At 41.3% G+C, this 22,881-nt stretch overlaps 1 protein-coding gene across 1 annotated transcript; it reads right to left on the bottom strand.

The window, feature by feature from the left end:
• Positions 1–1,055: 1,055 nt before the first annotated feature.
• On the bottom strand, positions 1,056–18,798 carry FAM71D (family with sequence similarity 71 member D). The gene is made up of 5 exons (XM_036325283.1): positions 18,640–18,798; positions 15,505–15,701; positions 14,010–14,544; positions 10,473–10,702; positions 1,056–1,134 (listed from the first exon to the last, which is right to left on the bottom strand). Exons 1-5 carry the CDS (start codon positions 18,796–18,798, stop codon positions 1,056–1,058), a joined length of 1,200 nt encoding a protein of 399 aa, XP_036181176.1.
• Between the last annotated feature and the right edge of the window lie 4,083 nt (positions 18,799–22,881).

Here is a 22,881-nt window from a genome sequence, read left to right as displayed (position 1 = left end):
CCCTTCCCTAGAGAATGAGAGGAAATATTTGCTGATTGGACATCTCTGGAATTTCTACAAATTCACTTTGATTTCTTTTTGAAATACAATCTGGGGTAGGAATTGATAGATGAAAGTTCTAGACGCTGCAAAGGAGATTTTGCATTTTTATTATAAACGACGATAACATATCCCTGCGATGGTGTCAGGTTCAGCACAGCGGATTGTAACATAGGTGAAGCCAGATTAGGTGAAGCTGATCTGGTACCTGGACACTAATGCCCGGTGGGAAGGCCCAGAGACAAATTCCCCTTGTATAAACACCTATCCTCTAATTATTTGCTTTTTTTGAGGAGGATTCTTGCAAATGTGACTACAAATATCTTTTAAGTGTTGGTTTTTAAAGCAGAAGTATTCCTCCCCCCCCCCCCCCCCCCCACTTAAGTCCAGCGAAATGTGCCTCTGTGTGCCTTCCGTGACATTCTTTCCTGCGCATGACTGGAGCGGAGGTCTGCTCCACCCCCACCGTAACTTAGAAGTGGGTCAGCAGCAAGCCAAGCCGGGGAGGAGCTCCCCACTGGTGCCTATAGGACGACCTCCACGTCAAAAGCTTGTGTTACAATTTTAAAATCCCGAGGCATGAGAATTTGTGAAGAAAAAACTGCCAAACAAAACACTGAATGGAATCACCTGACAGCAAAGCAGAGGCCCAAGCTGAAAGCAGGAGGAAAAGGGGGCGATGACTGCAGATTTACCAAGACATGTACTGGTGGACCACTCCCCTTTCAAATCAGCAAGGACAAGAGGCCCTATTGTTTGGGTTCGGCCTGCAGAGCTAGGCTGGGAGTGGTTCCTGCCCAGGGAGTTAGATACGGGGAACTGGGAAACCGAACCCTACCAGCACAGAAGACTGTGAAGCGAGGGCCCCTACGTGAAAGATCGCAGGAGGACCGGCTCTGGGCAAGAGTTTCTGAGCGCAGGACTCAGAAGGGAGCAGAGGCAGGGGAGGGAATGCGTCAACACATCTCGCTTGATTCCTTCGCTCTTAACTACTCTGCTCCAGGACCCAGAGGGGACTACCAGATACCAGGGATCACAAAGAAATGTAGTGGAATCTGTTCCTTACCTGAAGTGTTTGAATCAGTCCTCATGCTCCTGTAAAAATAAACAACACATTTCAAAACATTTGCTAGTGTAACCACAAGTATCTAGAAAAGCACTACTGGGTGTGAGGTAGCTGCCCCTTCTCGAAATGCTTTGTAGGTAGTAAGGAAACGTGTTTGGTACATCTATGGCATTGTTGATTATAAAACAAATTAAAGTGAAATTACCTAAATTTCTCTAACATGCAAGCTATCCCACCTGCAAAAGCCATATTAATAACATATAATCTATTTTTATTCCCTGCCACTCAATGAGGCTGGGGCATCCTTTCCCTGCTTCCTCTCCAGCCCCTGAAAACTTACTTGGGGTTTAGACCGAGAGAAGCTCAGGGCTCACCCAAAAAGAGCCGGGTGTGTTGGGAATTGTAGACTTTCATAGAGACCTAGGGATAGATTCTAGAAAGGATGGGTGCCTGGGGTTAGAAGTTGTCCGACTCCGCTTGCTTCTTCGTCACAGTCTCTATGGCCCTGATGGGGGCCACAGAGCCTGGGAAACTTGCCAGCCCCCAAGATATGCCTTTTTGTTATGTTGATTATTCTAAGCTGGTTATTTTTAAGAAACAAAAGACTCAGAAAGAACCTTTGAACCACCCCGTCCCGCCCCCCTTACCTGACTAAAGGAATTCAGACAGAAAAACCTACTCAAAGGAAAATCTGCTCACCTTAGTGGCATGTGATCTAAGCGTGCTAGAAAGGAAGCAGCCAAGCAGGGTCAGGTTTTAGACTCCCCCCTGGGTCCCATTGTGTCTGGGTGTCCTGGCAAGATTTGTTTACCAGATGTGTGCTCTTTCTCATCCATCCCTGGATTGCCCACTTTCCTTCTGATGTCCCAGACCCCTGCCCCCCTTCTTTTGGTCTAGAATGGCATGTGAACCTGAACTGCCCAGTCTGTCCTAGAGTCCTCTATTCTTAGGGAACCCCCACATGTACCTATGTAGTAAATTTGATTATTTTCTCTTGTTAATCTGTTTCATGTTCATTTGATTATAAAATTAGCCAGATGAACTTGAAGGGTAAATGGAAAATTCTTTTTCCTCCCCAACACAGGTGAATAACATAGACAAGATGCTGAAACCAGTTTGGCCCGGTGGATAGAGCGTCGGCTTGCGGACTGAAAGGTCCCAGGTTCGATTCCGGTCAAGGGCATGTACCTGGGTTGCGGGCACATCCCCAGTAGGAGACGTGCAGGAGGCAGCTGATCGATGTTCCTCTCTCATCGATGTTTCTAACTCTCTATCTCTCTCCCTTCCTCTCTGTAAAAAAATCAATAAAATATATTAAAAAAAACATAGACAAGTTATTATTTTTCTTATGGTGTAGTGGATAAAATAGGAGAGAAGCTGTCAGTTTTTCAGACTATTTCACTTTCAGAAATGTCTTTGGATTTAGAAGTTTGTTTTCTGCACTCCTAATTTTAAAAATTAATAACAATAATGAAAATACTTATTTTCTTAACCTCATTGGCATGCTAAAACATAAACCTATGTGACTTAATTTTCACTAAATCTGTTTCTTCGTCACATTTTCAATAATATTTTGGAACTGTTGCTGTTGGAGCAAAAGAAAGTGTTTCAGAAAAATAATTGCCCTTAGGTAATATATTCACAGATAAGTACAAAGACATAATTATGATCCATTTCAAGGGTTCTGGCAAATGCATCCAGTTTAAATTCTAATGGATCTTTCCAAAGTAAAGGTTAAGCTAGTAATTTTCTGAGGAGTTTGCAAATAAATGTTCACAGCGCCTGAACTAAATAGGTCTGGTGATTTAAATGAAGGTTAAGCTTAATGACAAAAGTTTTCAAGAGACTGAGAAATATCAGGTAAATGTACTTTAAATAGGTGTAAATTAAAATAAAGCCTGCCATTATCCTCCATACAGCAAAGGGAAGAGTCACAGTATCGCTATTATCAAGGTATGAAAAGGAATATAAATGCTTTATAAAGTAAATCCTTCACTTCAGAAGGACCTAAAGTGACAGTATAGACGGCTCCATACTCTTTCACTCATCTAGATTGAAATTGCTGAATTTACATTTTAAAGAGTAATGAATTTGAGGACAAAATATCTAACAAGGTCATTGTTTAATTTTTTTTTTTCATGTTCCAAAGTGCATGGTTATAAAGTGTCACTGAAATCCATGGTCTGGAAGATGAAAAATATGTAGCTCTTATTTATCACTCTCACAATGTCCTGATGCAATCCCACAAATCCTGCAATATCCTACAGATGTCCCAGGAACAAAGCACCAGCCAATTCCACTCTATTCTTAGATATTACACCTATCATTCATAATGAACATTTTCAAATTAGGCTCCAGCAAGTAATTATGTTCCTGATGCGAACTGGCAATAAAAAAGAGCCCAGGCTTGATTAAACTGGGATTAAGAGGATTACTTAGAACCAACATTTGTTTTTGCTTTGTGTTTTAAACTTTATGTATTTACTTTTCTCCCTTGTAGAGTCATCAGATAAATGGCTCAGGAAGCTAAGAGACTGGAGGGCAGGCCTTGAAGAATTTCAGATGTGCTAACCTTCAAGAGTCCTTTCATCGCTAAAATTCCATAAATTTTTACTATTTATATAGGGATTTTGTTTCCTATTTCTAATAGGGATCATAATAGTGAGACTAACAACAATTTGCAGAGCATTTTTCATCATATTTTTTATCTCACAATTTTAATACTTTAAAAAGCCAATAAGAGCCAATCTAATGCTCAAAGGATTTTTTGGGCAGTGAGACTATTCTGTATGTCATGGTGGGTACATGTCACTATGCATGTGTCAAAACCCATTGAACTCTACAATACAAAGAGTGAGCCCTAAGCTAGGGACTATAGTTAATGATAACATATCAATATTATTTTTTAATTCCAACAAATGTACCACACTATGCAAAGTGTCAATAGGGAAGTCTGGGGGTGGGGGAAGGGTGACAGAATGGCATGGGGTGGGTGTATGGAGCTCTCTATCAATTTTTCTGTAAATCTAAAACTGTACTTAAATAAAGTTTAGCCGAAACCGGTTTGGCTCAGTGGATAGAGCATCGGCCTGGGGACTGAAAGGTCCCAGGCTCGATTCCGGTCAAGGGCATGTACCTGGGTTGCGGGCATATCCCCAGTAGGAGATGTGCAGGAGGCAGCTGATCGATGTTTCTCTCTCATCGATGTTTCTAACTCTCTATCTCTCTCCCTTCCTCTCTGTAAAAATCAATAAAATATATTTTTAAAAAAATAAATAAAAAAAAATAAAGTTTAGCCCTGACTGGTTTTGCTCAGTGGGTAGAGCATTGGCCTGCGGACTTAAGGGTCCCGGGTTTGATTCCAGTCAAGGGCATGTACCTTGGTTGCAGGCATATCCCCGGTAGGGGGTGTGCAGGAGGCAGCTGATCGATGCTTCTCTCTCATCAATGTCTCTAACTCTCTTTCCCTCTCCCTTCCTCTCTGTAAAAAATCAATAAAATATATATTTTAAAAAAAGAAAGTTTATTAATTATTCATTTTATTAAAAGGCACTAAAAGCTAATCTAAGGGCAAGGAAAGAAGTTGAAATGATTTAAATAGTTAACTTACATATTTTTTTATCTTTTGAATCCAAATTTCAGAGCGCCTGGTCATTTAGAAACAATTCCTGAAGAAGTCTCCCTAGAGTTCAAGCCAATAGTTTGCCCTGTGGCTCTAAAGGGGATCCTTGTTTTGGATATTGGGACTGAGAACAAGCCCTCAGGAGAAAGGCGCCCTTGCTAAACTGTACTTTGTATGTAGAACTGCTTTTCATAAAGCAATGGTTCTCAGATGTGAGCATGCACTGCAACCACTTGGAGGCCTAGTGCAGCACAGAATGCTGAGCCCACCCCAGAGTCTATGCCTCAGTAGGATGGGGCGGGGGCCTGGGAATGTCCATCTCTCACAAGTTCCCAGGAGATGGTGCTGACACACCCTGAGAGCCGCTGGTGTAGGAACCCTGGATATGTAGCGGTGCTTTGCTTGAGCAGACAGCCCAAAGTACAGAAATCATCACCCCCTGACGCCTGAATACCTTGGCACTTGGACCTAGAGGCTCTGGAATTGCTAGAAATGCACAGTCCAGGGGCTAAATGTACGTGACTCTGATTCCCATAATCCTTTGATTCCCTTGACCTGTACTTAGCTGAGAAAGGTGCAAGAAAAAGCCAGATTTGAATACGAAGTACTTAATTCTCAGTTGGTTAAGATATTGTTGAGTAAGATTTTTTTTTGACAGAATACCCAACTTTCTTTTACGGAAACTATTAGAAATGAATGATCAGTGACAACAGCGATCATTTACTGAGCACCTACTGTGTCTCAAGCTCTTTACGGACTTTTAGTGCTCTGCTTCTAGAGCCCTACAACCCACTGGATGTGTTTACTGTTTCTGTTCCAGCACTGTCCTTTAAGGACTCCCCAGAGCAGAGCTACATTTGCCTTCACCATGCGGTCTCTTGTTTATTTAGCAGTAGATTAAAATTACATAAGAATTATGAGTAGGTCTTGATCCCTGGCAGGAGAATAATGTCTAAAGTCTAGCCAGGACAAAGGTCTTAGTGTTTATTTTTGACAAATTTCCAAGGACAAAGACACCACAACCTCCAAAACCAGTTCTGTTGTTTATTAATATCTAATCAGTGATACGTACTAATGTATTGTTCTTTATTGATTGGTTGGCTGTCTGCTATATTACTTTGCTGTATAATAAATTTTTCCTTAGTGATTAGTTAAAATGATTTTCATTTTAAATTTAGCCTTCTGTGGACTTCTCATACATTGAAGATGGTAATAGTCACCTATTGGCATTTTCCTCCTCTGTTTAAATAACCTTTTTTTTTTTTTACTGCATAAATTTTGTGTTTTTCTCCAGTTCTTCTCTAGGTTCAGTGTATTAGCTAGTGTAGTGGGAACATTACTTTGAAGGTACTCTGTGGTATAAAATCATCTTTGCATTATATTCAATGCAAGTCAAATCTGTATTAGATTTGTTTAGTCTAATGTACAATCTGAACCCTTTCTCCCTCCCCTCCCTTACTATGTTACTTCCTCCTCCCATTCCCTTCCCCATTTTAATGTGTCTATTTTTTTTTTTTTTGAAGCAATTACCATTGCTCACAGTGACTGGCATTGTGGACTTTTTAATATCAGTTTTTTAAATCCCTACAGCAACTCAGCATGGTCAGCGTAAATCTCATTTTACAAGTAAAGAAACTGTGACCAGAAACATCGCAAGCAGGTAAGACTAGAAGAGCCAGGATGGGAACCAGGGTTGTCTGACTGCAAAATTCAGTCTCTAACTGCTATGTCTTCCAATTAACGCATCCTAGCATCAGTTTGATTTTTACATTATATATGTAATCCATTGTCTAATAAAAGTATAATAGAAACATGTGTTAATAGCTACAACAAATATCAATTTATTTAATCACCAACTCTGCCTAAACTCTTTGGTTTCTTACCATCCTTATTGTAAAAATAAAATACCATTATATATACATTTTTTGGAATTTTACTTTTCTAGCTTATAAGTTCTTTTTAGTCATACAGTGCTTTTCATTGAAATTTCCCCATTGCTTTTCCTAATGGGGACCTGCTGTTTCACTAAATTAACATATTATTTCCTATGTAGCCATTTTTATACCTGCAGTTCTTTGGATTACTTATAAGTTTTAACTACAAGACACTATGTTCAAATAGGTTATTTAAAAAAATTATTTCTTTGACACATGTTCCTCTATGTCAAGGGCTGTAACTGTCTCTAGTGTGAGTTGCCAAATCACTTGTAGACAGGTCCCACCATTTACGATGACATCATCAGTGTTAGAAACATCTAATAAAAACCCAGTAATTGCTTAACTTGTATTTTTAAAAATTATTAGTGAGATTGATCCCTCTTCAAGTATTGATTTACTTTTGTCTTCTAGAGTCAATTTTTCATTCATAACATTTATTGATTAGATTCTTTACAAATTCTCATTAGCTATATATATGGTAGGAACAACCTTTATAGATTATCTGTTGTGATTATTTTTCTATTGTGTTATGTATTTATTTATTTAAAATTATTTATTTGGCAGGTATTTATAAATGTTATACAGTCAGTCAGCTTGGAACTCTATTTCCTCAGAGCTCCATTCCTGCTCATATCAGAGAAGCCATCCTGACCACCTGTATAAAAATCTCTCTTCCCTCCTCAAATCACTCTCTATTCTGTTACTTTATTTGTTTTAATCACAGCCCATTTCAGATCTCATGATACATTTTATTATCTATTATCCTCCACTGGAATAAAACACTCCATGAGATAGGGACTTGATTATTTTCACTGCTGTGTTCCTAGGGCCTAGCACATAGACAGTGCTCAGTAAATATTATTGAATGAATGAAATTTGCCACTGAAAGTTTCTTCTGTTGCTTCAGTGGCCAAGAAATGAGCTTTCCTCTGAGACTAAGGCAATGCTACCATTCCATTTTCTTCTAGTTTATTTTAGTTTTACAATATTTCACTCTTTCCATTTGAAATTTTTTGTGTGGTATGACATAAATCTCTAGAATTTTTCTCTTTTGTGCTTCTTTTGAACCCATATTAGTTTACATTTATTTTTCAAACTTTATTTATATATTCTAAACTTGGCATTAGTGTTTCTAGTGGCTATCTATACTAATAAAAGGGTAACATGCTAATTAGACCGGGAGACTTTCCAGGAGGCCTTCCAGATGTCCTTCTGGACAAAGCCATGGTGGCGGGGCCGAGGCAGAGGAGGTTAGAGGCGATCAGGCTGGCGGGCGGGGGCAGTTGAGGGTGAGCAGGCTGGCAGGGGGGCAGTTAGGGGTGATCAGGATGGCAGGGGGAGCAGTTGGGGGTGATTAGACTGGCGGGGGGGGGGAGTTGGGGGCGATCAGGCTGGCAAGCAGAGTGGTTAGGGATGATCAGGTAGGCAGGCAGGTGAGTGGTTAGGAGCCAGCGGTCCCGGATTGCGAAAGGGATGTCTGACTTCTGGTTAAACCAGCAGTTGGATATCCCCCGAGGGGTCCCAGGTTGGAGAAGGTGCAGGCTAGGCTGAGGGACACCCCCCACCCCTGCATGAATTTCGTTTAATTATAATGTGGCTTAAGATTTTATAGAACCGACTCCCTCTAGACACTTTCCATCCCCAAAAGTTTACTTGATAATCTTACCCCTATCTTTTCCACATACTTTGTATAATTTCTATGAGATATCTTATTGAGATAAATTGGTATTGTATGAAATCTATAAATCAATCTAGGAGGCCCTGTAATATTTACTGTCTTAACTCTACCAGAGTTTTCCTTATTCAAGTTGTTGTTTAGTTCTGCCATTAAAGTTTTGTAATTCCAGATATATAGATCTCTTCTCACTTCCACTAAATATTTGATTTTTATCATTGTTTATAAAAAATACATTCTGTTTTTTCAATGCATTTTTTATTTTTTTAAAATGACATTAACAGAATTATTTTTTGTAAGTTTATTTTATACCTATGACATTCTTAAACTTTTTTTACAAACTATTATTTTTAATGAATCTCAAATTTTCTAAATGTGAATTTCCATTTGCAAAGAGTGATTTTTAAAATCTTATATTTATTCTTTGATTTCTTTGCCCTACTATATTTCCTCTTAAATTATATTTTATAGAAATGTTAATGGGAACATAATTTAAGAACAGTTGCAAAATTTCTTTATTTAAATAATGTCTCTGATTTGGAGTAAATGTGCTTTACTGTGCTAAAGGAAAATTCTTCTATATTTTGTGAGTCTCTATCAAGAGCTACAAAATCTCTCAAATGCATTTATAGTGTCATGACTTTTCTGCTATTTGAAATTCAAATAATGACTTCTATTGACAGTTTCCTTAATTTGGTATTATTTGCTATATTTTGCTTCTTAAGAGCCAATGAATTTAGTATTTATTGCCACAGGTAGGATTAATCTAGAATTTTCTTTCTTGTGCTGTCTGCCAGGCTTTATAATCCAAATTATTTGCTTCATAACATTAGGAAAATAAAACATATTTTCTTCTATATTTAAAAGATTACAAACATCTGCTAGATGATTTTGACTGTCCAAAAACTGTCCAGTAAAAGTCAGAACTATGTCCTTTTCTTTTATGGGAGCTCTTCGATAAAAGCTTTCTGTTTTCAAGTTTTGATTGTGCCAGTTTTGCCTCTTTGTGTTTTTGTTAAAACCATCTATTTAATTTAGGGTTTCCAAGCTATTAAAGCAAAGTTGTAGATAATCTTTCTCAATAACAATTTTCTAATCTTCCTATTAGCTGATGTGACACCTTTCAAGTTTCCAATTTTGCCCTTTAAAGGAAAAAAGTTGTACGGTGGTTCCCCCCCCTTTTTTTTGTTGTTTATTCATTTTGAAGAATCAACCACAGTTTCTATCACTTTAAATTACTTACATTTTGTATTGTTTATTACTTTTTTTAGTTTTGTTTTCCTGTTTCCCCTGTTCCTTTTTACATTAAAAAAAAAACAACTTATGAGCCCCGCTGGCATGCCTCAGTGGTTGAGTGCTGACCTATGAACCAGAAGGTCACGGTTCAATTCCTGGTCAGGGCACATGCCCAGGTTGTGGGCTTGATCCCCAGTGTGGGGCATGCAGGAGGCAGCTGATCAATGATTCTCTGTCATCATTGATGTTTCTCTCCCTCTCCCTCTCCCTTCCTCTCTGAAATCAATAAAAATGTATTTTATAAAAATAAAAAGAATTTAGACACCATTCATTGCATCCCTTGTTTTCATTATTGCTAATATAAATATTTAGATCCAAATTTTCCTCTGGTTTCTTTTTAGGCATTACTCCAGAATGACCGGATTAACTTTAATCTTTACAATACTGTAGTGCTCTCTCCCATTCATCTTGCAATTGGATATTAAAGTTATGAAAATAGTTTTTTTTCAGATTATTAAGTTGTTAGTTGGAAATGTAGAAAAGTGTGAGGGAAATGTGGAGGAGAAAAGATAGAGAAGTATAAAATAAAAGAAAGAGCACCCATCATCACTCCAGAAATCCAGGCCCCCTAACTCCCAAAGGGGGACCCTGCCATTCTTGTTTATTTTCTTCAGCACACACAGTGACACCGGGCAGGCAGCCCAGAATGGAAATGAAATTTAGATGAGATTGAACCAAAATCGGGTCATTAAGAGTTGACGATGTCATCATTCGATTATATTGTATCTATGCCCGAGACTCCAGCAACAAACCCCCGAGTTGCAGGGATCGGAAAGCGTCCACTCATTTACTTTACCTCCTATGGCGGCACCCCCGGCACCTCCCTGCCTCACGCACCTGGATTCTCCAGCCTTGAGAGCCGTGCTTATTTCCGAGGTCCTATCTTTCATCTCTTCGCAGGCATCTGGCTCGCTCTCTACTGGCGTCAAGGTCGTTTGGAAACATCTCTCACCTTCGAAAGTCAGTGTTACATTTGAGATGGTGACGTGCTTTGAGAATTCTTTGAGCTCATTCTTACTCTTTGTATCTCGTAGACACCCAGGCTTCAGACATTTTTCCAGTTTTTCCTTTGAAAATAGTAAGCAGCAGCAAATCAGGTCACAGGAGAGCATCATCGAGCAGTAGATGACTTATGGAGCCATATCTAAAACAGCAATCATTTCTTTCAGACTTACTCGATGCGCAGGCGCAGTGAGGAGGGACTGACGCTTGCTGTCGCATGGCCGGTGGGGAGGCCAGGTGGATGTTGGGGGCTGGCAGTGTGGGGACCCAACGCAGCACATTGAAAAGCGCATGTGGTCATGTACTGAAGTCACCTCTAAATTACAGTACTTCCTCTCCCCGAATTGTCAGGGAAAGGAAGGTTTTCTAGAAAGGCCTTGCTAGGTACTCCCCAGTCTGAGGCTGCCCTTGGTTTAAGAGCATTTAATAGGTGAGAAACTCTACCTAAACCTTAATGCCCTAAAATCTCTCCCGTTCTAATTTCCTGGTTTCTGTTAATGCAGCACCTCTCTGAGTGGCTCGCTGCCTTCCTGGGACTCCAAGGCTCAGAGCAATGGGCTGGCAGGTTCTGAATACTGTGTCTCTCTAGCATCGCCTGCGTCTGCACCAACTAGTCCATCACCTCTGTTACCTTTCTGGAAAGTGATCTTCCTCCTAAAAACTTCATTTTAAGTCTGACAATGAAAGAAATACATATTTATTATAGAATAATTTTAAAAATGCTATCCTATATAACAAAAGGCTAATATGCAGATTGTCCCCTGGACCAGGATTTCAACCAGGTGGCAGGGCTGGCAGCCAACCACCCGCAGCCCCTCTCCCCAGCCGGCCCAGCCCCATTGGCCCCTATCAGGGAGGGCTGGCTGGACCCCACTTGTGCATGAATTTGTGCACCAGGCCTCTCGTAATATTTAAAGTGAAAGGAAGAAAATTATTGCCAGCCTGATGCACTGGCCAGAAATAACCACTCCTCTGGCACATTTCACTTGGTCCCTGTGCCCATTTATTTACTTTATATGTGTCTGTTCTGTGACCATATTTCTGTTTCATATGCTACATTTGTCACTTAATGATTTATTATAAACGTTTTCCTTATATCATTAAAACTTGAATTCTTCTAATTAAAAATGAATCCTTTTGTTGTAGGAAACACTAAACTCAGAAAAGTGTGAAGAAAACATGAATTGCTTATAATCCCCCAATCCAAAAATAGACTGCTATTAATAATATGACTTTCCCCCTTCTATTGTCTCTGTACCGTACGGATCACATTCTTCATTTTTTAACTCAACTTTATATCATGAAGATTTCTCCAAGTAAAGAACAATTCTTCAACAATTTTAATAGCTACAGAGTATTCATTCATTTAACAAATATTTACTAAGTGTCTATCAACTTGCCAGATACATACTATAGTCATTCCTGAATTAGACAAATATGGGGTCTGCCCTGAATGGATTTAAATCCAGTTAGCCATTTTCCCTGTAGTGGACATTTAGGTTACTTCCATATTTTCATTTTTAGAAACATGGTATGAATGTGGAATAATTAGCATCTTTATAGCTAAATCCTCATTCCTATTTCTGTTTAATTCCTTTAGAAAGATTCCTAGAAGTGGAATCACTGAGTCAAAGGGTATATTTTAAGGTTTGTAGCAATTTTCTTTTTTTTAAAAAAAATATATTTTATTGATTTTTTTACAGAGAGGAAGGGAGAGGGATAGAGAGTTAGAAACATCGATGAGAGAGAAACATCCATCAGCTGCCTCCTGCATACTCCCTACTGGGGATGTGCCCACAACCAAAGTAAATGCCCTTGACCGGAATCGAACCCGGACCCTTCAGTCCGCAGGCTGACCCTCTATCCACTGAGCCAAACCGGTTAGGGCAGTTTGTAGCAATTTTCATCCCTACCATAAATCTATATGAATTCCATATTAACCACAGCTTCACTAACACAGACTACTTTTATTCTTTTTTTAAAAAAATATGTTTTATTGATTTTTTACAGAGAGGAAGGGAGAGGGAGAGGGATGCAGAGTTAGAAACATCGATTCAGCTGCTTCTTGCACGCCCCCTACTGGGGATGTGCCCGCAACCCAGGTACATGCCCTTGACTGGAATCGAACCTGGGACCCTTCAGTATGCAGGCAGACACTCTATCAGCTGAGCCAAACCGGATAGGGCTACTTTTATTCTTTTAAGTAACAGTTTTACAGGTTAGATTCTTTCTAAATTTGAATTTCTTTGATTATGAATGAGGTTAAACTTTTCCATTGTATTTACTGGAAGTTTCTTCTTCTGTGAAACTTCTTCCTTGCCCATTGCCATTTTTTTAAAAAAAATTGTGGGCCCCCTGGGCTTTTCTGCAGTAGTCTTCAAATTGATTTCTTTGCCTACAATCCATTCCGCCATCAAATTAATCTTTTAAAAACACAGCTCCTGGCCCTGGCCGGGTGGCTCAGTTGGTTGGGGAGTCGTCCCATACACCAGAAGGTTGCAGGTTACATCCCCAGTTGGGGTACATGCAGGAGACAACTGGTGGATGTTTCTCTCTCACATCAGTGTTTCTCTCTCTCCCTTTCTCTCTCCAAAAATCAATTAAAAAACACACAAGATCTCAGTCTTAAACACACACACACACACACACACACACACACACACACACACACACACACAAACCACAGCTCCTTCACACCCTTACGGAAAAGGCTATTGTGACTAAGGTATGCCCAAAGACCAAAATCCACACTTCTTATTTTGGCATTCAAGGTTTGCAAGCAATTTTTCAATTCTATATCCTATTATTCTCTGCATATATTAAGCTCCAGCTGAACAGGACTAACCATTCTTGGATATGGCTCTGCATTTTTCTACTTTCTGGCCTTTTCTATAGCCACTCAATTCTTTTGGTATTATAATTTCTACCCTCACTTTTCCCTACTGAAGTTTCATCCCATCCTTCAATGTACTTTTTATATACATTTAAACCTTAAAATAGCCCTTACATGATATTCATATTCTCATCCTAGAGATGAGGAGACTGAAGCTCATGCAGGTTCAGTGACTTGGCCAAACCACGCTGCAGCAGGGCAAGGTTCCAAGCCAGGTCTCGGACTCTGATTCCAAAGTTCTTCCCATCCCACCATAACTTTCTGACATTGGGGTGCGTTTGGTGGTAAGGATGGTCACTACCTATTTCAAGAGACACCTGACAACTCCTTTACACCAAGGATCAGATCTCATTATTAAAATTAGAACAAGTTCCATGGCATTTTGATAATCACCATCAGGGAACTAACCAAGAAGAGCCATCTTGGTGATCACCCTTGTTCTTGATGATTAAAGAATGAAAGTCTTCCATGTCACATACCTTTTCCTCCTGCTTGGCCCTTAGTATGTCATCATTTTCAAATACCACTCTGACCCCCGAGCTGTTTGTGCCATCATGGAGGTCTGTGACTTCTGTGACTTCTGTGAAAATGTTTACATCTGGGGCCTCAGTGACCTCCTGCTCTGGAACATCCGTGACATCCGTGACGTCAGTGATGACTGTTAATTCTGAGAAATCAGTGCTCTCCAGGCCGTACACATGGTCCGAATACATGTACGGATGGGAAGTCTGTACAGCGGTGAATTCTGCGATATCCATGATGTCCATCGAGCCTGTGATGTCTGTGCTATTTGTGAGTTCCGAGAGGCTCGAGACTTCTGACACTTTGGAAACTTTGGCTTTCTCCTGGTTCAAGAGGGCGATGAGCTCTACCCACTGAGAAAACAAGGCGTCCTGTTTGTAGGCGGGGGCACAGAGCTGGAGGTAGTAGGCTCGACCACTTGCCAGCTTCACTTTGAGGCGCATTTTCTCAGCATCGTGCACAGACAGAGTCACAAACTGCAGAGGGAGAAACCTGCAAACAGACGCAGAGGTCACCTGGAGGCCAGATCGGAGGCCTCTCAGAAGGCCTTTCCTCTTACATTTTATAGCAGTTTGTAGCGTGAGACTTAGGACAGTGATGGCGAACCTTTTGAGCTCGGCGTGTCAGCATTTTGAAAAACCCTAACTTAACTCTGGTGCCGTGTCACATAGAGAAATTTTTTGATATTTGCAACCATAGTAAAACAAAGATTTATATTTTTGATATTTATTTTCTATATTTAAATGCCATTTAACAAAGAAAAATCAACAACAAAAAAATGAGTTCGCGTGTCACCTCTGACACGCGTGTCATAGGTTCGCCATCACTGGACTTAGGACAACAGACTGGTCTCCCACACAGGCCTGGGGAGGGGCAGGCAGGGACCTGGCAGTGCCTTCCCATGGCCACCAGGTCCCCAGGCTGGTCCTTAGTTTAGGAGGCTCAGAATGTTCATTTTCAGTACATGTCATCAGGCTGCTGGGGGTCATCCCACCTGGGTCACACTTCTAAGACTCTGACGTACTACAAAAATCAGAGAACCGACATTTACCGCGAGAAACTGTCCTGTGTCATCCTGCAGAGTTGAGACTTAGAGAAGGTGGGTGATTGGCTCTGGGCCGCACAGCAAGTTGGTGGCTTGAGACGCAACCAGAGCTAACTACTTCTGGTAGCCGTTAGGATGTTGGGGGGGAGAGGGGCATGTTCTACAGAGGCAGTTTGAGTTTTCAGTTCCTGTTAATTAAGTTCAATTGAAATAAAAGTTTACCTCGTTTGACTGCCAGGTTGGCATAAGCCAGGTCCCCAGTTTCGAGGGCGTGGCTCTCATTTGCAGCAAGGAGCACAAGTGAGAGGCTCCCTCGGAGCAATTGTCATCGTTGTGTCCATTTTCAGCTCCTCGGGGGCAAAGCCCATTTTCTGAAACACCCTTCACCTCTTCCCTTTGTAACTCACCTGGTGAGCACCAGTTTCTCTGGAGAAGATCTCAGGAGACTCTTAAACAGGGGTTCTCTGTCCTTCTGGGCCATGGGTGTGAGATGTGCTAGCAGCATCACGTTGGGGGTCTTGTGGGTGTGGCTGGAAGAGCAGATGGCAACAGCCACCCAGTTGGCTCGGTTATGAAGGTAAATGGATTCACCTCTTCTATTGACCTAAGGCAGAGAACAGGAAGAGGGGTTTTCTGATGAGGTGCATGGTCCCGACTACCTTGCTTACCTGTAGGAAACAGGAACATTGAACCATGTGATGCATGTGTTCACCACTCTCTCCTGTGACTTCTTGGAGCTCTCCCACTAAAAAGGCAGACATGGCTCCTGACTGTGGAGGTCTACCAGGGAAGTGAACACTGGACAACTATGCCACTTATTATTATTATTATTATTATTATTATTATTATTATATTATTATTTAATCCTCATCTGAGGGTATGTTTATTATTTGTTTGTTTGTGTGTTTAGAGAGAGAGGGGAAGGGAGAAAGAAATAATAGGAATAATGAGTTTTGAGTATTTTTGCCTTTGTTTTGAATGTAATTTAATTGGAAAAGTTTATAGGATTTAATTTTTAATAATGGCTGTGTTTAACAACCTCTGGCAAACTTCCTAAACACTCACCAATCTGCCAGTCCCAGACACCCTGGCCATAGGGTCAGAGAAGTCTCCTTGAGAAAGGGACCTCACTGAGACCTGAACAATGTGGCAGATAAACTGGCTGTGTGGACAGAACTATTTTTTAATATATATTTTATTGATTTTTTTTTTTTTTTTTACAGAGAGGAAGGAAGAGGGAGGAAGAAACATTGATCAGCTGCCCCCCGCACACTCCCCACAGGGGATGTGCTTGCAACCAAGGTACATGCCCTTGTCTGGAATCGAACCTTGGACCCTTCAGTTCACAGGCCAATGCTCTATCCACTGAGCCAAACTGGTTGGGCTGGACAGAACTTTTAAGCTGAGGAATTGCATGTGCAAAACCTAAGAATCTCAGCCAGTAAAATCTTCACAGTTGGAAGAGGAGGAGACTGGAAAGTGGGTGGACAAGGAAATGAAGGAAGCCAGAGAAGTTCCAAGCAAACTTGGTTTCTCAGCTGTATAATAACTGGCTCAAAAAATAAATCACTTAAAAACAAATATACTCTAAAAGACCCACACTATTTATTATCTACTCAACACCATGCTCCTTTTCTGCCTGATGAGCAGAGTTCTGGTTTTGTTTGGTACCCACCCGTCAGAGATGGTGTTCCAGCTCAGGGGTTAAATTATGATTGACTTAGCCCAGCCGGTGTGGCTCAATACTTGAGTATTAAAGTCACCAGTTCAATTCCTGTTCAGGCCACATGCCCGGGTTGTGGGCTCAATCCCCCGTGGGGGGCATGCAGAAGACAGCTGATCAATGATTCTCTCTCTCATCAATGTTTCTATCTCTCTCTCTCTCCCTTCCTCTCTCTAAAGTCAATAAAAATATTAAAAAATTACAATAAACCAGTCATGCTGACCCATCCCCTTGCAAGCAATTGCTTTTAGCAGCAGCATGTGACCCAGGCCTGGCCAATGAAACACTAGTGGGGGCCTCTTGGTGGCCCTGGGAAAGGATTCCGAGTCCTCACAGAGTTGTAAGGATGAGAGGCATCTCTTTTGTTGCTGGCAGTCACTGACCTATTTGCATGTGATGTTTGAGGGGAGCTAACTTGAGGGTGACAGAGCAAAAGGAGGGAGCCTGGGTCCTTGATGACTCCCCGTGGGCGAGCTGATGCCCTGAGGTTCTGGCACTCTGTCTGAGATCATTGTTATTCTTTTTCATTTAAACTTGTTGACTCAGGAACCTTAGTAGCTTGCTGCATGTTGAAGGGAATAACCTTATCCAATTATGATATGGGGCCCTGGATGGTCTGTAGAATGCTAACTGGCCCCTACCCCCGTGTTCATGAGAGCATGCAAAGGTTATTTGAAAAGTGTGCAGGAAGAAATGTGAAAAAAAAGAATAGTAAGTACGAAGCACATGGAAAATAAAGTACATACAATTATGACTTATTCTACGTGTTCTGGGCAACACCGAAGCATCAGTGTTCTTTGAGGCATCACTTCCTGCCTACGGTTCTGGAGGGGAGGAGGTCTCCCGGGCTCCCAGGGGTCAGTGCAGAGAACGTGTTTATGGAAGATGAAGAAGTAAGCATCTGTAGTCATCTCTGTGGCATCAGCTGAGGAGCTGTTTGAATGGATGCGTTTCATGTTAGACTTGGTTGTGGCATTTCAGTGAAGTTTAGAGGTACAGCCTACTACACCATTGAACTCATTTCCCTATTTCTTTGTCTGAATATATATATTTTTAAATATGTTTTAATTGACTTCTGAGAGGGGAATGGAGAGGGAGAGAGAGATAGAAACATTAGTGATGAGAGAGAATCATTGATTGGCTGCCTCCTGAAAGCCCCCTGTTGGGGATTAAGCCTGAAACCTGGGCATGTGTCCCAACTGGGAATTGAACCCTGACCTCCTGGTTCATAGGTTGACTCTCAACCACTGAGCAACACTAGCCAGGTTTGTTTGAATATTTTAATGTTGAATGTTCAAAGGAAAGTTAGAACTGCTCCCAAATGCATTGATATATAGTTTCATTCATAATGTAGGTACATTTTTATGAAAGGAAATTTTTCTCCCTGACACAATTTGACAACTGTAGTTCACCTTCAGAACTAAAATCCAAAATTCACTTTAAATCCCAGTTGTGTCATAGGTGTTATTCTTTAAAATGTCTTCTAAAGCTAAGAAAGGAATTATTAGAATGCTTTCCTGTGGCAGGATATCCTAAAAATGACTACCATCTCTTCATGTAATTTTGAGCAGATTATGATAGAAAATTATGGTAGAGTTAGGACAGCATTCCTAGGTTAGAGCTGGGAAAATTTAAAATGAATTTTTACTTAACATTATAATTATTTTCAGTTGTCTAAAGTTCCAAAACTGTTCCCTTTAACTGTATCACACATTCCACTGCCACATTTAAAACAATTCTCCTCCCAACCTTTTCCGTCATCTTTGAGTAAGTTAATGACTGAAATGATTGTAACATAATTCAGGGCTCTAATTTTTACCTGGATGAAATTGCCCTCTAACATGGGAGGAGATACAAAAGGGGCATACTCTCCTCCATCCAATATGTTTTTGAGATCTCCTGGACCGTGCGAGGGTGGGGTGCAGATGGCGTCTCGCTCACTGATCCTCATGGTAAGCTTCCTGTTGCTCTTCTTCATTGTGCTTCCACACAAACATCCGACCATCGACAAAGTGGACAGACAACGAACAGATGCAGAGAAAATTTAACATAACACGTAAGTAGCTTCACTTATTCATTCATTCAACAAATCTCATCAACATCTATGATATGCTAGGCGACGTGCTGAGCATTGGAGATACATCCGAGAGGTCTGATAAGATCCCTCCCCTCAAGCAGCTTATAGGCTATGGGGAAACAGGAAGCAAGTTCAAAATCAGATGTGGCTTTGGCCAGGGAGCTTAGTTTGTTAGAGCGTCGTCCCCATGAGCCAAGGTTGCAGTTTTGATCCCTGGTCAGGGCACATACAAGAAGCAACCAATGAATGCATGAGTAAGTGGAAGAACTAATCGGTATTTCTCTCTCTCTTTAAAAAAATGAAGGTGTTGTATGATAAAGGCCACAGAGACTGTAGAACAGAGATACCTGGAATATGAAGTTCCTGGGGTATAGGGCTGGCAACACTAATTAATTAGGCTGGTTAGGAAAGGCCTCTCGAGGAGGCCTCACAACACATGCCCCATTTCCCCTAAACCATTATTTTCTGTCTTCTTAATTAATGTACCACTACTCTTTCCATCATTCAGAGTTCACAGTCCTCTTCTCCTCCTCCTCCTCCTCCTCCTCCTCCTCCTCCTCCTCCTCCTCCTCCTCCTCCTCCTCCTCCTCCCTCCTCACTCCTCCTCCTCCCTCCTCCTCCTCCTCCTCCTCCTCCTCCTCCTCCTCCTCCTCCTCCTCCTCCTCCTCCTCCTCCTCCTCCTCCTCCTTCTCCTTCTTCTTTTTTCAATCTCTATTACAAAGGTTAGGGCGTTTCTTATCTCCATTCCAGGGAGTAAAGATTATGTAGCTTAAGCATGATTGTTCATAGTTAAAGTGATTAATTACCCGCCTGGCACTTAGTTAAGAGGTTTTATTCCCTCCCTAACTTCAGGGGAAAATCCCTACCTGGGGAAACAATCTTTCTCAGAGACCTTGGTTAAAACACATAGTGCCAAGAAGGTGAGCAAACATATTAAGAACAGTATGCCATATATGCCAGGTCCCTTGAAACAGTAAGGATGGACCGGCTCCCGGCAGGTATGGAAACTATACTAAACTGAGAACACTTCTTCCTGATCATTCATCCATCACCAAGGCTTATCTCTTGGTTGGGAGGTAAATAGTGGATATTGATCTAATCAATGACAGTCATTCATCTCTTGCTCTCTCTCTGGCAACTGCTTCAACAGACAACAATGGCTATATATTATCTTTCATCTATCAGAAATCACAGAATTCCAAGAAGGGAACAAGACTTCAGAGTGTAATTCTGCTCAAATGTTCAAAATATCCCCTTCCCTCTTCACAAACCCCATGCCTGTGAGAGGAAGAGTTTTTAAGTGGCACGTAGTAGCTCCTGCATGCAGATTTTCACCTCTGTCCTTTCTCAGAGACACGTTTCCCCTCTAGCCGAAGCTAATAGGTAAGTAGTGAGCATGTCTCGTTGCTGCCCCTGCCAGGGTCGTGGGGTGCAGAGACCACCACTACCTGACATCCTACAAGCATATGCCGGGCATGGAGAGTGTGGGAATTCCCCAGACCTTCTGCTTGTGGAGCTCAAAGGATGCCTCCCTTTAGCTCATCTTTTTTTTTTTTTTTTTAACTGCTTTCAGAGAGGAAGGGAGAAGGAGAGAGAGTTAGAAACATCAATGATGAGAGAGAATCATTGATTGACTGCCTCCTGCACGCAACCCGGGCATGTTCCCTGACTAGGAATTGAAACCTGACCTCCTAGTTCATAGGTCCATGCTCAACCACTGAGCCACACTGGCCAGTCCCATTAGCACATCTTATACATGAACCAATGGGAAGTAAAATGAGTCAAGAAGAGCAAGAAATGCCCTAGCTGGTTTAGCTTAGTAGCTAGAGTGTCAGCCTGAGAACTGAAGGGTCAGGTTTGATTCTGATCAAGGACACATGCCTGGGTTGTGGGCTTGATCCCCAGTAGGGGGTGTGCAGGAGGCAGCCAATCAATGATTCTCTCTTATCACTGATGTTTCTATCTCTCTCCCTCTCCTTTCCTCTCTCTGAAATCAATATAAATATATTTTAAAAAATGAAGAGCAAGAAAGTAAAATAGTCTAGAGAAGCCAAAACATAAAAAGAATGGGATAAAAGAAAGCATTCAGGGATGGGTGTGGGAAGAGATAAAACAACTTCCACCTAACACAGAGAGGAAGGAAATAGTAATTGATAGAATTTATTTAGTGCTTGTCATGTGGGAAGCAATACAGGCCTTACATGCCCTACCTCATTTAATTCTGGTAACACCATGAAGTAGCATTATTAAGATATTCCATTTATACACTATGCCATTGAGGCTTGAAGACAGAAAGTAACTTACCCAACATCACACAGCTTGCAAATCCCACACCAGGAACTAGACACTCAGGGTCTAACTAGAGGAGCTTATGTCATTGCTCAAGATTCAGTCCTGCCTTGAGTGCTTGGGAAGACTGGCAAGGGTGGGAGGAGTCAGGATAGGTCAGAATGAATGGGAAAGAGGAAGAAGGAGGAAGAACCAAAGAATACAGAAGGTGTCCTTCCCCTCCTTCCTGTTCCTGTCCCTTCCTGAACAATTTAATTCTAAATGTATTAGCTGAACAAAGAGGCAGGAATCTGAGGTGGGGGAAGCTGCAGCCCAGAACTGGAGGGAGGAAGGAGGGTACCTATTACCAGGAGAGGGGGGTACAGCTCAATGTAAGAGCCGGGGGAGGGTGAGGAGGGCATCCAAGTGGGAAAGAGGATGGTGTGAGAGATATGTAATCAGTTACATCCCAGGAATTGATCTAATACAATAGGAGACCATGAGACTCTATGCTGATTTAAATACATAAATTAATTAGAAGTTTGATGAGGAACAGAATATTTACATATTTCAAACCTACATACTCATTAATTTCAAAGGGGGAAAAGTAACTTTACAGTGAAGAAGCCAGGCAGACACCTCTTAAATGAAGTGATCAGTGAACCCTGTCAGCAGTGGCTGTGAAAGCAGTGTACCACCAGGCAGGATGCAATGAGCAGCACCCAGCATCCTTCTGTGATATTCCTCCCAAAGATGCATCACCTGAGTCCCATCATTAGGAAACATCAGACAGATCCAATTCAGGGACATTCAACAAAATAACTGGCTTGTGGTCTTAAAACATGTCAAGATAATGAAAGCCAGAGGAAGACTAAGGCACTGTCCTAGACTGAAGGAGACCAAAGAGACAGGCCAACCGAACTGGATCCTCTAGCTTTGCAGATCCTCATTGGGACAATCGGCAGCATTTGAATGGGGTCTCAGGATCAGATGGTGGTAATATGCAGTGTTCATGCCCTGATTTCGATGATCACATTTTGGCTATGTAGAAGGACATCTATGATTGTAGGAAACAGAAACTAAAGTACTTGGGGATAATAGGGCATCATGTTGAAAATTGTTCTCAAAAATTTCAGAAAATATTTCTGTAAGTTCGTAATTGCTTAAAAAATTAATGGCGATAATAATACAAAGAAAGAGAAAGTAAAAGAGGTGGAGAGGAGAGGGTCGGGGAGGGGAGATAGATGAATTCTGAGGTTCAGACCATGAGTGAAAAAGGCTATATTAAACCACTTTAGATTTCCAAGGACAGAGCTTTGTAACGGCAATGAAAGAATTTTCATAGTGACTGAAAGGCTAGGAAAAAAAGCCTGTTGTCATTTCCATATTCTCTGCTCCATAACTTATCCCGTAGGACAAAACATGCATCCCATCATCGCTCAGTGGTCGGAGACACTGAGGCTGCCTGAGAGAACCAGAGGACACAGCGAGTGCTCCAACTCTCAACTGGATCCCTTGGGGGCCCAAATATAGGGTGTCCCCCCAAATGTATACACACTTTAACAGCTGATAACTCACTTGACTTTCATTCCTTTTCAGGTTTAACTGATTTGAAATAATAGGTGCAACCAGACTAAGCTTTGAACAAGAAAATTTATTTTAAAGTGCCTCATTAGACTTTTTAATGAGGATACATAAAAGAGAAAGTTTAAGGTA

This window comes from Myotis myotis, unplaced genomic scaffold, assembly GCF_014108235.1.
Source record: "Myotis myotis isolate mMyoMyo1 unplaced genomic scaffold, mMyoMyo1.p scaffold_m19_p_1, whole genome shotgun sequence".
Taxonomy (NCBI): domain Eukaryota; kingdom Metazoa; phylum Chordata; class Mammalia; order Chiroptera; family Vespertilionidae; genus Myotis; species Myotis myotis.
Note: the sequence above shows the minus strand (reverse complement) of the source record. Positions and strands in the feature narration are given on the sequence as shown.